At 43.7% G+C, this 15,263-nt stretch overlaps 1 protein-coding gene across 7 annotated transcripts in view; it reads left to right on the top strand.

The window, feature by feature from the left end:
- The first annotated feature begins 4,145 nt into the window (after positions 1 to 4,145).
- RBM33 (RNA binding motif protein 33) overlaps positions 4,146 to 15,263 on the top strand; it is a 112,527-nt gene continuing 101,409 nt past the window's right edge. For all 7 annotated transcript variants that reach the window (XM_047763499.1, XM_047763495.1, XM_047763498.1 and 4 more), the window contains exon 1: positions 4,146 to 4,744. In XM_047763499.1, the coding sequence (XP_047619455.1) occupies positions 4,702 to 4,744 (43 nt within the window). In that variant the 5' untranslated portion in view covers positions 4,146 to 4,701. The remainder of the gene's footprint in view (positions 4,745 to 15,263) is intronic.

Below are 15,263 nucleotides of genomic sequence, written 5' to 3'. Positions count from 1 at the left end.
TCCCACAGGGGCCATGGGTGTCCGCATTGCTCTGAGGCCCCGGTTTTGTTGCTTTTCTCCCTAAAGACTGCAGCTCATTTTCAGGGGGAAGATGAGTGTGTATTTTCTCGGGTGGGGGGGTCCCTGTACCCCTCTTCAGCACACACAATGAGGATGGGCTCAGGACTCTGCCCATCTTTCGGGCCAGTACTTGGTGGAGGTCATGCAGAAGCAGCTGGCAGGCGGGGGCAGGTCTCTCCACCTCTGCTGTTCCGGGGGCTTCATGCTCTCAGGCTGCCCACACGCGGCCTTTAGACACCATGAGACATTTTTAGCCGAATCTAAATCTCCAGCTTATATGGTGTCCAGCCACGTCCACTGCAGGTAAAGCAGAGGCTCAGGTCCTGCTTTTCTTTGCAGATGTCTGTCTCTCCCTCAAATTCCACTTGGTTGCTCTGAAACCCAAGTTCTCTGGTGGGCTCAAAAAACGGCAGTTGGTTGTAGCGTTTTCTTGGTGTAAGCTTGGGAGTGAGGCTCTTTTTAGCTCTCTGCCTCTCTGAGATGAAACGGGAAATTTCTAATCTGCTTTAAGTCCTATCTTCGGAATATTTTATCTCAAATATTGCTTTTTTTTTTTCTTGCACCTGTGACACATGAAATTTCCTGGACCAGGGACCGAATTCCAGCCACAGCTGTGACCTACACTACAGCTGCGGCAACAGATCCTTAACCTCCTGTGCCACAGCAGGAATTCCCAAATATTGCATTTTTCAACTCTAAAAGTTCCACTTTACATCTTCTATTTCCTTTCTCATTGTGGTCCCGTTTTTCCTTAAATCCTTGAACATGTGTATAACAACTGTCTGAAATCCCCTACCTGCTAATTTTGTCATCTCTGGCATGTCTGCTTCTACCTATTAATTTTCCTCCTGGTATTGGTCATATTCCTGTTCTTCCCTTCACTAGTAATTTTTCTTTCGTTTTTTTTTTAGTGCCGCACTCATGGCATGTGGAGGTTCCCAGGCTAGGGGTCTAATCGGAGCTACAGCTGGCATCCTACACCACAGCCACAGCAACACGCGATCAGAGCCATGTCTGTGACCCACACCCCAGCTCATGGCAACACTGATCCTTAACCCACTGAGCGAGGCCAGGGATCGAACCTGCATCCTCATGGATAAGAGTCAGATTTGTCTGCTACACCACAATGGCAACTCCTAATTTTTTTAAATTAAATGCTGGAATTTGTGAATTGAACATTATTGAGTACTGAGGGTTTTTTTTTTTTTTTTCAAATTTTTTTCTTTATAGAATATCGAAGTTTGTTCTGAAAGGCCATTAAATCACTTGCTGATTAGCATAATCACTTCAATGGTTGTTTTAAAGCTTTGTTGGGAGATGTGAGCGCCTGTTTGTCCTAGGACTAATGTCTTGGCTCCTCTTAGATTGCTCCCGAAGGGGCTGGGGGTTCAGCCGGGACTGTCCACACGGGGTCCCTGAGGTCCTGACGTCTCCTGGGCCCTCAGCTCTGGGAACTGTTCCATGTACAGCTTTCTGGTTGTCCATGCACTGTGTGCGTGCTCACGGGGTTTCACGCTGCAGCAGCACTCAAGGCGTCCTTCTCATACGGCTCCGTCATCTCCACTGCGGCACTCCGAGATGCCTCATGTCGGCCCCTCTAAATTCTGGTCTGTCTCCTCAAACCTCCTGTTTCACTCGAGTTTCTTATGGGCCAGCAAGTGTTTCCAGCCAGAAACCTGGGTGACTGTATGGGCCAGTTCACTGGTTTCCTTTTTCTCAGCTCCGTGACCACAGGTCTGTGCTGCCTGTGGCCCAATGTTGGAAAATCATTTTTTTCCCCCCAATTGGTTCAGTTTTCAAGGTACCATGTGAAGGAAGTCTGTCCCAGTGCCTCTGTCATGACCAGAAGTGGCAGTTGCGTCCTGGTTGTTTTAAGGTCTCCTTTGTGGATGCTGTTCAGTTTCCCCACATGTGCCTAGATGTGGATTTATTTTTCCTGCTTGATGTTTTTATGCCTCCCGTATTTGTGGGTTTATATCTTTCATCTGTTCTTAAAAGGAATCATCTTTTTAATGTTTCTTTTCCATTCTCTATATTCTCTACATTTTGGAACTCCAATTTGTCATAAATCTGATATTCTCGTTCCACTCTCCCAAATTCCTTCCTTCCTCCTTTCTTTTTGATTGCAACCACAATATATAGAAGTTTCTGGGGCAGGGATCAAATCCAAGCCATAGCTTCAACCTACAGTTGTGCCACAGCTGCAGCAACACCAGATCCTTAACCCACTGTGCCATGGCGGGAACTCCAACAATGACATTTTTAAACAATTTTCTCTTTGCTCCTTTGTTTTGAAGCAATAAAAACTTACAAAGTTCAACAGACAGTAAAATTAAAACACTTTTATTCTGAACCACTTGAGAATAAGTTCACGACTTATGCCCTGTCACCCCAAGTACTTTTGTAAAAGGAAAGAACCAATCTGACTCCATATTGGATTTTTTTTTTTTTTTACTTTAACCTTTGTACTCTATTGCGTTTACTGTACGTTAATCACTGAAAGAATGTTGCCTATAACCTGAAATATGCAGGACAGCCCATTCTCAAGGATCTGATCTTTAAAGGTCTAACACTTCTCCATCCGTGTAGCAGAAAAAAAAGCTGCAGAATAGAGAGTAGCGTTTGTCTTGGTGGAGGTTTATAGGAAGACTGTGACCAGACCCAGGGGACAGCTTCAAGAACAAAGGATTCTGGTACCAAGAAGTTTGCAACAAGCAACCACAACCGTTCCTCTTTTAGTATAAAAGAAGGCGGTTCTTTGTGACGTGATCTTCTTGGTCTGCTGGCTTGGTGAATACAACGACTTGTCTCTCCGTTTACTGGCCTGGCATGGGAAAGTGGCCTGCACTCTCTACAAAGACATACCACTTACAATCATCAAAATAAGGAAGTTAATTTTGCTGTATTACTCCCATCTTATCTTCAGACTCTGGATTTTTGCAAGTTGTTTCAATAACATTCATTACAGTGAAAGGATCCAGTTCAGAATCATGTATTGGATTCAGTGGTCATGTCTTTTTTTTTTTTTTTGTCTTTTTAGGGCTGCACCCACAGCATAGGGAGGTTCCCAGGCTAGGGGTCTAATTGGAGCTGTAGCTGCTAGCCTACACCAGAGCCACAGCAACGCCAGATCCAAGCTGCATCTGCGACCTATACCACAGCTCATGGCAACACCGGATCCTTAATCCGGCCAGGGATCGAACCCAAAACCTACCTCATGGTTCCTAGTCAGATTCCTTTGCGCTGCCCCACGACGGGAACTCCGGTCATGCCTTTTTTTCTTCAGTCTGAAACACGTCCTCTGGCTTTGGCTTTCATAATTTTGACACTCTTGAAGATTAAAGGCCAACTGTTTTGTGGTATGTTGCCCATTTTTTGGTCCTTACTTTTTCAAGATTAGATTCAGTGAGGTATCTGTGACAGGATTTTATCACAGAAGCGATGCTGTTTCTTCTTACTGCATCCTTTCCGGTGGCACACAATTCAGATTTACCCCATTCCTGAAAATTTTTACTTCCTTCAGTTAAGGTGTTTCAGAGGCTTTTCCACCTGAAATTATTCTTTTCCACTAACAGTGCAGCGCTCCCCCGTGCCACTTGCAATTCTGGAATCCTAAGAAGTCCTTTGACACCTCCGAGCCAAGGTCTTTGCTCAGCCTTCTCTTTCCACCCAAGACGACCCTTTCCTTTCCCCATAAGCCCTACATTCATTGTTACTGAAGCAACCTTTGCAGCTTGCGTGTTCTTAAAGGCCTCATTACATCCATACCGGTCTTCCCCGTCCCCAACTGCCAACAAGTCAGAAGTCGCCTTCGGATGCCTGATCCCAAGCATCCCTCAGCCTTCTCCAACTCTTATCTCCCAGGACCCTTTCCTTAACGTCACTTATTAGCATCCCGCTGTCCGACAAGTCTTGCCGCTCAAACGCTACCTCTCGCGCACATGTCGCTACGGCGGCCGTTCCGGCCGCACCCGCTCAGCGCACCTGCCTCCGCCGCAGACCCCCCAGTGCGCATGCCCGGCACCACCCCCACGGCGTGCTCGTCCCCGCTGTCAGCCCGCAGCGCAGTTTACTCCGCCCCCCGCCGCGCGCCGCACAGTCGGGACACAGAAAGCAAGCTCCGGCCCCATTACCGGGCGCGGGATCTCCTCCCTCACTCTTCCAACGGGACCTCCGCCAGCCGTAAAGCTCGGCGCCAACTGCTGCAAAGCGACTCACGACAGAGCCCGGGGCCGAACTACGGCGGGCCGCCGCCCCCGCCCCCCTTCAAACATTGGGGTTTCTGGAGCGGAACGAGGCGGCCGCGGGTGTGTTTGCCTTCCGCCCTCGGCCTGCGTCCCTCGGAGGCGGCTCGGAGCCGCCGCGGCCTGCAGGGGAGGCCCCGCGCCGGTGCCTCCCGGCCGCCATCATCCCGGCGTGCACCTCGGCGGCGGGCCGAGCCGGCGGCCATGTTGCGATAGTTTGTTGTTTTCTTCCTGCGGAGGAGCAGGCCGGAGGGGCCCGCGACCCGCCGGCCGCGCCGCCCCCCGCGCCCCCGGCCCGGCCCGCCGCCCCGGCCCGCCGCCCCCCGTCCTCCCTGCGCGTCCCCGGGCCCCGGCTGGCTTGGTGGGGCGAGGCTGAAGGCCGGGCCCAGTGCACACCATGGCGACCGCCCTGGGAGCGGGCGGAGGAGCCGGCGCCGGAGGTAAGTGAGGCGGCGCCGCGCGGGAGGCGGCTGTGGCGGTGGGGGTTCCGGGGGCCGCTCCTGGCCGTCGGGGGTCTGGTCCCCTGAGAGGCTGGCGGGGGCCGGGCCTCGGCGTGCCCGCCGCCCTGGCGTCGCCAAGCGCCAGGCCCACCGGAGGCGGGGCGCCGGCCTGGGTGGGGGGCGGCTGTGGCCCCGGGAGGGTGGTCCCGACGGTTCCGGGAGGTTTCCAGGCCGGTGCCGCAACCGGGCCAGACCGAGGACGGGTTCTGAGAGAGCGGTCTCCGCGAGCTGCTCTCGTGCTGCGGGAGCTCCTCAGTCGTGGGGTAGGAGCCCACTAGTGCTTGGTTATCAGCACCTTGCAGACGTGGGAACCGGACCGAAGAGGTTTAGATACTGGCGCAGTGTTTTTGGGGTGTTTCCTTCGTTGTTCAAGCGTAGATGAGTTCGAGAGGGTACTTAGTGAAAACAAATTTCGGGTAAAATCACTTTTTGGTTGGAACCCTATTTTACGGATGGAGGGTTTTTTTTTTTTTTTTTTAATAATGGGGAAAAAAACCCACTTGAAAGTGACTTCTACGACTGTTCGAAAACTTTGATGAAGGAGCCCCTTAGATGATGAAAGTATGAACCGCGACAGCATTTGAGGTTGTTTTCGTTATTGAGAGGTGTAACCATCCTTTTGTGTATTTTTTTTTAGTGATGCTTGCTTATAAGCACGTTGCCACAGTCCTGCCTAGGACTTTGAGACGCTGCTTTGGCAAAATGAGACCAAACGCAGCAGTGTCGCTCCTGGCAGTATGATTTGGTGTAGACTTTTTATTTATTTGTTTATTTTTTGATCAGATGACTTTGCGTGTTAGAGCTGAGGCTTTCCAGTTAAAGTTTGAAAAGATGTGTGCTTTTCTTAGTTGGTTGCTTTCTGGCGGTCAGAGTCAGGGTTTTGTATCCTTGTCACAGTGTAGTCTGGAAACTCCTGGGTCAGGACTGGTTTCATTAATGCTAAGGTTATTTGCATGTTTCACCCCTCTGAGCATCGAGTTTTCCCGAGGCTGTGTGACACGTGAACGCTTTGTCTTGTAGACGGATGAGGGAATGTGTTCTTATGTTTTCATGTTTCTCATTTTTACTTTCGAAGGAAGCAAATGTCAGTGAATGCAATCCACAGAAACAGAAGCTTTTTGGTGGCTTCAATAAATCTGAGTCCAGAAAGTTTGGGACTTGCTATTTTAGGGGGTTAGGTAGGCTTGATCCTTTGTGATTTTTCCCTGGCGCCTGGTTTCCATCGCTCTTAGTCTAAAGGCAGACTCGAGGCACCGAGGCGCGTGAGTTCTGCAGGCTCGGCCCCCCGCCTCCCCAGGCTGTTGGTCAGCCTGCCCTCCCTCTGGTTCCTCAGCCCCCAGGTCTCCTTCAAGCTCCTTGCCAGGCCGACCTTCTGTCCCACGTGTGTCTGTCTCTTCCTTACGTGCCTCCCTCTCCTTGGTTCGGTGGCACCCTAGTTTCTTCAGAACATTTATGGCAGTTTGTAATTTTATTTGGTTATTTCCTTTTTTAAAACGTCTCTTCTTAACAAGACTATGTAGTCTGTAAGCCCTTTGAGGACAGGAATGCTGAATGTTTTACCTTCCTTGTATTCCAAGTTCCTGGCATGTTCAACAAATATTTGAGGAGTGAATGAAAGAGTGAAAACTTTTCTCTCTGAATCCCTTTGCACCCTGTTAGCAAACGTAAGTTGCACATTTACAGCTGTGTGGCCTTTTACGGCTTAAGGTGGAATCACGTATTCCTTAGTCGGCTTTGTTCACGTAAGATTAGGTCCTGGCATGGAGTTCCTGTTGTGCAGCGGAAACGAATCTGACTAACATCCGTGAGGATGCAGGTTCGATCCCAGGCCTCACTCGGTGGGTTAAGGATCCGTCGTTGACGTGAGCTGTGGTGTAGGTCGCAGACACGGCTCGGATCCAGAGTTGGCTGTGGTTGTGGTGTAGGCCAGCAGCTGCAGCTCTGATTCAGCCCCTAGCCCAGGAACTTCCATATATGCCATGGGTGCAGCCCTAAAAAGACAAAAAAAGAAAAAAAGAAGAGTAGGTCCTGGCAGTCTCTTCTGTGGTAATAGGTGAGAGTTAATATGGGTCCACCATTTATTGATTAGCTGTCTTTGTATTGATGGGCATTTGGCTTATATCTTCTTTTTTACTACAGACGCCTCTTGGTGTGCTTAAACCAATATTTCTGAAGGCGTGATTCCTCTAGAAGTGGAAATAAGGTGGTGAAAGCTATATGTATTTAAAGTTGTGGTGGCTGTTGTCAAGTTGTCTTCAAGTTGGTACCATTTTACCCACTCCATCAGTAGTGTATGAATGTACTCCATTTCCCATAGTCTTCTAAGAATCTTTTTGATAATCTCCTGAGGCAGGAAAATAGCCTCAATATTGTGATTTATATTTTCCTGATTGCTACTGAAATTAAACATCTTTTCATGCATTATATCTATTTATTTTTCTGTGACTTGCCTGTTTGTATCATTTGTCTTTTTTTAATTGGGTGGTTGATCTCTTCGTTATTATTTTAAAATACTTTGTTATGTTAGGATTATAAACCCTTTATTGTGCTTGCTCATTAACCTTGTTTTTTTAAACTTTTCACTGAAAGTTTTAAAGTTTTACCTTATGAAATATCTTGCCACTTAAAAAATTTTCTTTTGACGTATAGTTGACTTATAAAATTGTGTTAATTTCAGGTGACTAGCAAAGTGATTCATTTATACGTATTTATGTTCTTTTTCAGATTCTTCTCCTGTCACTTGTTTTTATGCATCTTTTTTCATACTGGTGTCTCCTTGCCAAGAGTTCTTTTATGCTTTTAACATTGTATGCTTCTGTGCTTTTTTTATATTTAGCTTTTATTCCATATGGAATTTTATTTTGGGTGTGGTATGAATTTGGGGCTTCTAATGGTTCTGATACAATTTATTGAATTCTCATCTTTTCTATCGTTATAATATATTAAATTCTCGTTCATAGTTTTTAAAAACTATTGCTTCACAGTTTGTGTATGTGTATGTATCATGGTATGTTTTTCAGAAATTTCTTGATCTGTGCATTTTTAAAAAATGAGCTTTAGAATCATCAATCACAGTCTTAAGAATTCTGCTTTAATTCGTATTGGGATCATATTGAGTTTATTAATATAACTTGGGGATGATGGCTGTTTTTATAATATGGGTTCTTTTATCCAGCAACAAGAATGTCTTAAAGTCAAGTTCTTTTTTGTCCATCAGTCACCTGCCACATGTTTCAGCACCTGCTCTGTGCTGGGCTGATTGGAGAGGTTGGGATGCAGAGTGAGTATGGCAGACAGATCCCTTCTTTGTGGAACTTACCAGTAAAATTGTCTCTTTATGGTTTTCTCACATTTCTTGTTAGTTTTATTCTTAGACGTTTTGTTGTTGTTGTTGCGGGTGGTATGGTTTTTTTTTTTTTTTTTTGGTCATATTACTTTCTGAAATTTGTTTCCGATCTACTATAGAAAAACCTTTTTTTTCTTAGTAGTTTAGTGCTTTAGATTTTCTAGTCAGATATTCGTATCTGCGGTCTCTTCCATTACAGTGTGATATCTCTTACTTTTTCTTGTGCTTCTTGTTCTAGCAACATTCATTGCCAAGTCCTCCAGTATAATGCTGGGTAGTAGGGGTGATGCTGGCTGGCATCTTTATCTTGTCATCTTGTTCTGAGTTTGAGTGTTCTTTTAATATTTTACCCTTGAGTATGGGATTTGCTGTAGATTTCTAGTAGCTGTTGTTTGTATAGCTAAGAAAGTATGTTTTGGAGTGGGGGTTAATTTTATCAAATGCTTTTTCTGCGTTGTTGAGATGCTCATGGGGTCCTTCTTTCATCTCTCCCTGTCATGTATTGTCTCGCTGGATTTCCAGTGCCGAAATCAGCCGTGTGTTATTTGCTTCAGAACCTTCTGGTTCTGCAGGTTTTCTTCTTTTTAATGTTTTGTTGCTCTTCATTTTAGGATTTGTCTGTGATCATAAAGAGATCACAGCTAAATACTTAAGAAAACATAGAAAAGATAGTTTTCTCCCTTTGTATTTGTGCATGTTCATGTGCTGTTTTGTAAGGTAGGCTTGTTTCCTAGAATGAGTTGTGAAATTTTCTGGGGTGTTGTAGAAATCTCTTTGTTAGATGTGAGTGAATTCTTGTCTGCCAAGCCATTTGGGTCTATTTCTTGTTTGTTTTTCGGTTTCTTCTGTTATTATTGCTTGGTTTAGCTTTTTTTTTTTTTTTGAATTTTCTAGGGCCGCACTCACAGCATATGGAGATTCCGAGGCTAGGGGTCTCATTGGAGCTGCAGCTGCCAGCTTATGCCAGAGCCATAGCAACGCGGGACCCGAGCTGCGTCTTCGACCTACACCACAGCTCATGGCAACAAGGGATCCTTAACCCACTGAGCAAGGGCAGGGATCGAACCCACAAGCTCGTGGTTCCTAGTCAGATTTGTTAACCACTGAGCCACGACGGGAACTCCGGTTTAGCTTTTTTAAATCCGTGAGTCAATTTTGATAATTTTTTCTGGAAAAATTATTCTTTGTTTTCAAATTAGCAAATACAGAGTTAAAGGTCTCGCTTTCTGAGGATAGGTGTGTTGAAGGTAAGTTTTTTGAGACCTGTGCATCTCTGAATAAATTTTTATCTTCATACTTAATTGATTTGATAAGGTCTTAAAAGTCTAGATTTGTTGAATTCCTTTTCTTTATAGACTTTTGGTTGTATTGCTGTGTTGTCTTCTGGCTTTCAGTTCTGTCAAATCTGATGACAGTCTGATTCCTTATCATTTGTATGTGACCTTTTTTTTCTCTCCTTGGAAGGTTTTAACCACATGCACACTCATTGTTCTAAAATTTCATTAGCATGGGTTTTTTTCTTTTTTTTAAATTAAACTCATTTTTAAATTGAAATATAGTTGATTTACAATGTTGTGTTAATTTCTACTGTACAGTAAAGTGACTCAGTTATACACGTATATACATTGTGTTTTATGTTGTGTTCCATTATGGTTTAATCACAGTATATTGAATATGGTTCCCTGTTTTTTATATTTTTTGTGTTGTGTGTTTGGTGGATACCTTAGTCTGGAAATATGATTCCTTCAGTTCTGGAAAAATTTTTAATGTTATTCTCACTTTCTAAAATTCTTACTGGATTTCGATGCTTCATTTATATGTAAAATGTAGGCGTAATGAGGCAGTTCATGAAGATTATTTTGGAAGGGTAAGTACTTAGATGGTTCACAGAGTCAAATTAAAGACTGCAGAAAGGCAGAAGTCAGGGCGGTTCTGGGCCTTGGGCAGGCTCGCACCTGCTGCTGGGTCTTGTTCTCGCCAGGCTCTTGGCTGTCATTTCCTTTTCGAGTATTTTTCTTGAAGTATCAGATACAGGGACTCTGTTCTGTTTGGCCAGGCGCTGTTCATCTTCAGCTGATAAATATGGGTCCACTGTTTTAGATCTCTTGATACTCTCCTGTTTTTTGAGAGAAGATGAAACTCTGGTACTTAATATATAATTCCATTTTTTAAAAATTGGCGACCAACTTGATTAAAAAAAGACAACACAATTCAAAGAGAGCATGTGTCATATAGGTCACCGGATTGCAACCTGTACTTTATAGGGTGATTCTGCCTTCACGATTTAGTAAGTTCCGTGAATTTGTGATCTTCCTGCCTAGACATGGAGGGAGTCATGGTTACCCTTTCATGCTTTTACATAGGAGATCAGAGAGTTTGTTGCTACAGTTACTTCCTAACTAAATTCAAGAGCGTTTTACTTACTGTTTGGTAGACCTGAGTTTAAATCTGGTTTTGCTCTTTGCTAGCTTTGGTTAGTCTTTTGTTCATGTCCGTAAAAGGAGAATTTGGGGATGGATTAAATGAGGAAATGGATGTAAAAATATTAGCTTGTTGAAGTTAAATAAAGCATCGCTTCAGCTCTAAAGTAGTGCTGGGTTTATTTGAATTTTATCATTTTTATTTTAGTTAGGACAGAAGCCATGCTTTGCATTCCAAGTTTGAAGGGTTTTAACACGGGAGTTACAGGTTTATACAACCCTTGGGAAGGCTCGAGGTGCAACTATCAGGAAAACTTTTTCTGATAATCTGAGCCTGCCTCTAAGGGGGAGCCTATTGTAAGCTGTTGTAGCTCTGAAGACTACTGCAGAAGCTCCAGTGGGCCTTCTCCGTCTGCAGCACAGTGGGGGTTGACTTTTGATGGAATTGAGTCTCAAGAAGCCCCAGTGACTAGCTCTTTCCAGCACAGCTGCCGCTCATGGTTTTCAAGAGCTCATTCTGACGTCTGAGAGCTCCGTATCTGGTGTGCGTGTGTGTCCTGTCTCTGAGAATAACTGATGAGAATTGTGCTTCAGACCTGTGACTGCCTTGCCTGCATGCTCTCACTCAAAACCACACAGGGAAGGTGCTCTGGGAACCGGTGTTCCTTCTCTGCACCCTGTGTAGAGGATGGGGCCCGGAGGCCCCGCAGGTTCCCTCTGTCCGTGGAAGGAGAAGTAGGTGGGCGGAAGGGCTTTCTCTCCCTCTGACATTTCTTCCCTTAGACATCACCCAGTTAGCAACGAACCTTTAGCAATTTAGAAGGTTTCACGTTTTAAATGAGCAGGTCTAGATTCTTGGGAAGAGAAATTGTCATTTTCTCTAGGTTCTAAGTCACGATGAGAATATTGAGTTGGCTGAACTTAGCCCACTTGTCCTCTTTCAGGCTGCCTGGGCTGACAGAACTCAAGGATCTAGCTTTTAGGGCTTCCGTATTGGGAGGCAGAGCCCTGTCTTTTTTCAGGACTCGTACTGGATTGATTTCCAAACACAGGACGAGCACCTTCCCTAAGACAGGCAAACGGATGGTCACTGTGCGCTCAGCTTTAAAAACAAAATACAAAGTTCATTTTAGGGAAACCTGTCCATGGTCCCACATAAGTAAGAAGTATTTAAAACAGGACTACAGATTATTTTTTGAGCAACGCGATGTAGGGGTTCTTTCTGAAAATTTTGCTTGGTTGCTCAGAATTTGATGGTTATACTGTAGGAGCAAGTATGTTCACTTTCAAAGTTCTTGAATGTTAGCTTGATTCTTTTTTCCTAGTTACTGTTTAAATAAAGGTCCAGATTTCCTCACCTGTGAAATGTGGAATTTTGACTTGTTAGTGATTGAAAGAAAACATGAGCAAGTATGTGTGAGAACGGCATTGAGGCAAAAGAGGTTGAGAACCTTTAGATTAGAGGAAAGATTGGCAAACTTTGTAAACAATAAATAGTTTAGGCTTTGCAGATCACACAGAGTGCTCTCTGCCCCTGTAGCTTGAAAGCAGCTATAGACTGTACATACTTGAATTAGCATACAGTGTTCCAGTAAAAGTTTATTTACATAAGTCAAAAGCAGGTGGCAGCCCTTAGTGACCTGTGAACTGTAGTTTACTGACCTGACCCTTGGACCAGACGATGGCTAGAACCTTATTCCAAACTAATATTCTGTCGTTTCTAAATTACAGGTTCCTGGAAAAGCTGAGGAAACAATAAGAATGCTGAGTAAAAGAGTTGTGTTAACTGTAGATTTCTAATTACTGTGTAATTGAAAACTGTAAAAATTCCAATAGTTGTTTTTAGTTTTGTTGATGTGGAAAATTGACTTCTTAGTAAAACGGCATGTTTAGGATAATGTTTAGCTTTAGAAGGAGAGTTTCTAGATAAAGGCATTGATCACTCTTGTGCTGCTGAGTTCATCTTCTCCTTGGTGTTCAGAGGTGTTTTTTTCTTGCTTTAAAACTCTGGACTACTGCGGACTCATTTTATTCTCTTGGTTCTGCTCAGTATGGCAGGTAAACTGGAACTTAAAAAAAAAAAAAGAATTTGACTATATTCTGAAGGAGAACAGAAGGGAAATGACTACAGAAAATCAAAGAACAAAAATAAGCACACAGAGTTCTTGTTTTAGTTTGTTTCTTAGGATTTTGAGTTATGGTTCTTTTTTTTTTGTAGTGATTTTTGTTTTTTCCATTGTAGCTGGTTTACAGTGTTCTCTCAGTTTTCTGCTGTACAGCAAGGTGACCCAGTCACACGTACATGTATACATTCTTTTTTCCTCTCAGTATCATGTCCACCATAAGCGACTAGCCATAGTTCCCAGGGCTACACAGCAGGATCTCATTGCTTCTCCTTTCCAAAGGCCATAGTTTGCATCTGTTAACCCCAAGCTCCCAATCCATCCCACTCCCTCCCTCTCCCCCTTGGCAACCACAAGTCTCTTCTCCAAGTGCATGATTCTCTTTTCTGTGGAAAGGTTCATTTGTGGCGTATATTAGATTCCAGATATAAGTGATATCATACGGTATTTGTCTTTCTCTCTCTGACTTACTCCACTCAGTATGAGAGTCTCTAGTTCCATCCATGTTGCTGCAAATGGCATTATTTTGTTCTTTTGTATGGCTGAGTAGAATTATTCTTTTTATGTCTTTATTTTCCATATTCCAGGTGGAAAGAAAGTATGTTTTTGTTTCTGCTTTATTAGATGTGTTTTTTTCCCCCTTTGCTTAATGTGTTTTTGTCCAGGTACAAAGTTACCCGCATTTACAGCCGTTCTTGTCTCCTGGGGATTCTAGTTGTTTTCCACTTCCTTTAGGTGTTTGGTTTCTCTCCTCAGTGTTTTCATAGTTCTTCATTTATAGGTCTTTCATATCTTTTACTGTGATTATCCCTAGTTTGGATTTCATATTTTTATGTTATTGCAAAGATTTGTTTTTTAACTTAATTTCCAGTTGTTCATTCCTTGTGTGTAGAAAAACTATTGATTTTTTAATATTGACCTTATGTTTTGCAACTTTGTTCTCTTATTAGTTTCAGAGCCTTTTTTTCATAGATTCTGTATGCTTTTCTATATAGCTGATCATGTTTGCTGTGAATAATGACAGTTTTACTTCTTTTCAATCTGAATTTCTTCTATTTCATTTTCTTGTCTGGTTGCACTAGGTAGAACTTTGTTGCAGGAGCAGAAATGACAATCCCAGTCTTGTCCCTGATCCTAGCTGAAGGCACTGAGTCTTTTTTTTTTTTTTTTTGGTCTTTTTGCCCTTTCTTGGGCTGCTCCGGCGGCATATGGAGGTTCCCAGGCTAGGGGTTGAATTGGAGCTGTAGCCGCTGGCCTACGCCAGAGCCACAGCAACGCTGGATCCGAGCTGCGTCTGCGACCTACACCACAGCTCACAGCAACGCTGGATCCCTAACCCACTGAGCGAGGCCAGGGATTGAACCTGCAACCTCATGGTTCCTAGTCGGATTGGTGAACCACTGTGCCACTGAGCCACGACGGGAACTCCGGCACTGAGTCTTTACAGGTGATGTTTGCTGTGGGTTTCCCTTCCTTCCTCCCTCCCTTCTCTCCCTTTTTAAGGCTGTACCCTCCTCATGTGGAAGTTCCCAGGCTAGGGTCCAGTCGGGCTGCTGGCCCACACCACAGCCACTGCAACATGGGATCTGAACGGCATCTGCCACCTGCACCACAGCTCATGGCAATGCCAGATCCTTAGCTCACTGAGTGAGGCCAGGGATCAAACCCACATCCTCCTGGATCCTAGTTGAGTTTGTTACTGCTGAGCCATGACGGGAACTCATAGGTTTTTCTATGCCCTTTGGTCAGGTTACGAAAATTCTCTTCTTAATTTAGTGAGAGTTTTTATAAGGAATGGATATTGGTTTTGGTTAATGTTTTTTCTACTTATATTGAGATGATAATCTGGTTTCCTACTTTTAGTTTAATATGCTGTATCAAATTGATTTTCTAAAAAAAAATCTTCAATCTAGAATGTTAGGTGAAACCAGCCATTCCTGGGATACACCTATGAGATCATGATGTAGAGATATATATTACCCTTTTAAAGTATTGTTGAGTTCTATATACTGATTTTTTAAAGAGGATTTTTGCATGTGTGTTCACAGAGAATAATGGTTTAGTTTTTTTTTTTTTTCTTTTAAATCTTTGTCTGGTTTTATAATGGCCTCATAGAATGAGTTTGAAAGTGTTTTTTCTAGTCTGTTTCATGTATCTCTGCTTTAATCTTTTTATTTATTTCCTTTTGCTATCTTTTGGTTAAACTTCCTCTTTTTTTCTCTAGTTCCTCAAGATTTAAAGTGAGGCTTTTGATTTGAAATCTTTCTTGTTGGTGTAGGCATTACAGCCGTAAATTTTCCTCCAAGAACTGCTTTTGCTGCACCCCATAAACTTGAGTATGTTGTGTTTCTATGTTTATAGGTTTCAAAGTACTTCTTATTTCCCTAGTTATTTCTTCTTTGCCCCATTGGTTGAAGAAATGTGTTGTTTAATTTCCATGCATTTGTGCATTTTTAACTTTCTCTTCCATAACTGATTTCTAGTTTTATTATACAGTTGACTCTTGAACGGTGCAGGGGTTTGGGGAGCCAACCCCCATGCAGTTGAAAGTCCACATATAACTTTGCAGT

This window comes from Phacochoerus africanus, chromosome 16 (genome assembly GCF_016906955.1).
Source record: "Phacochoerus africanus isolate WHEZ1 chromosome 16, ROS_Pafr_v1, whole genome shotgun sequence".
Lineage (NCBI taxonomy): Eukaryota > Metazoa > Chordata > Mammalia > Artiodactyla > Suidae > Phacochoerus > Phacochoerus africanus.
This window is presented reverse-complemented; position numbering and strand designations above follow the sequence as displayed.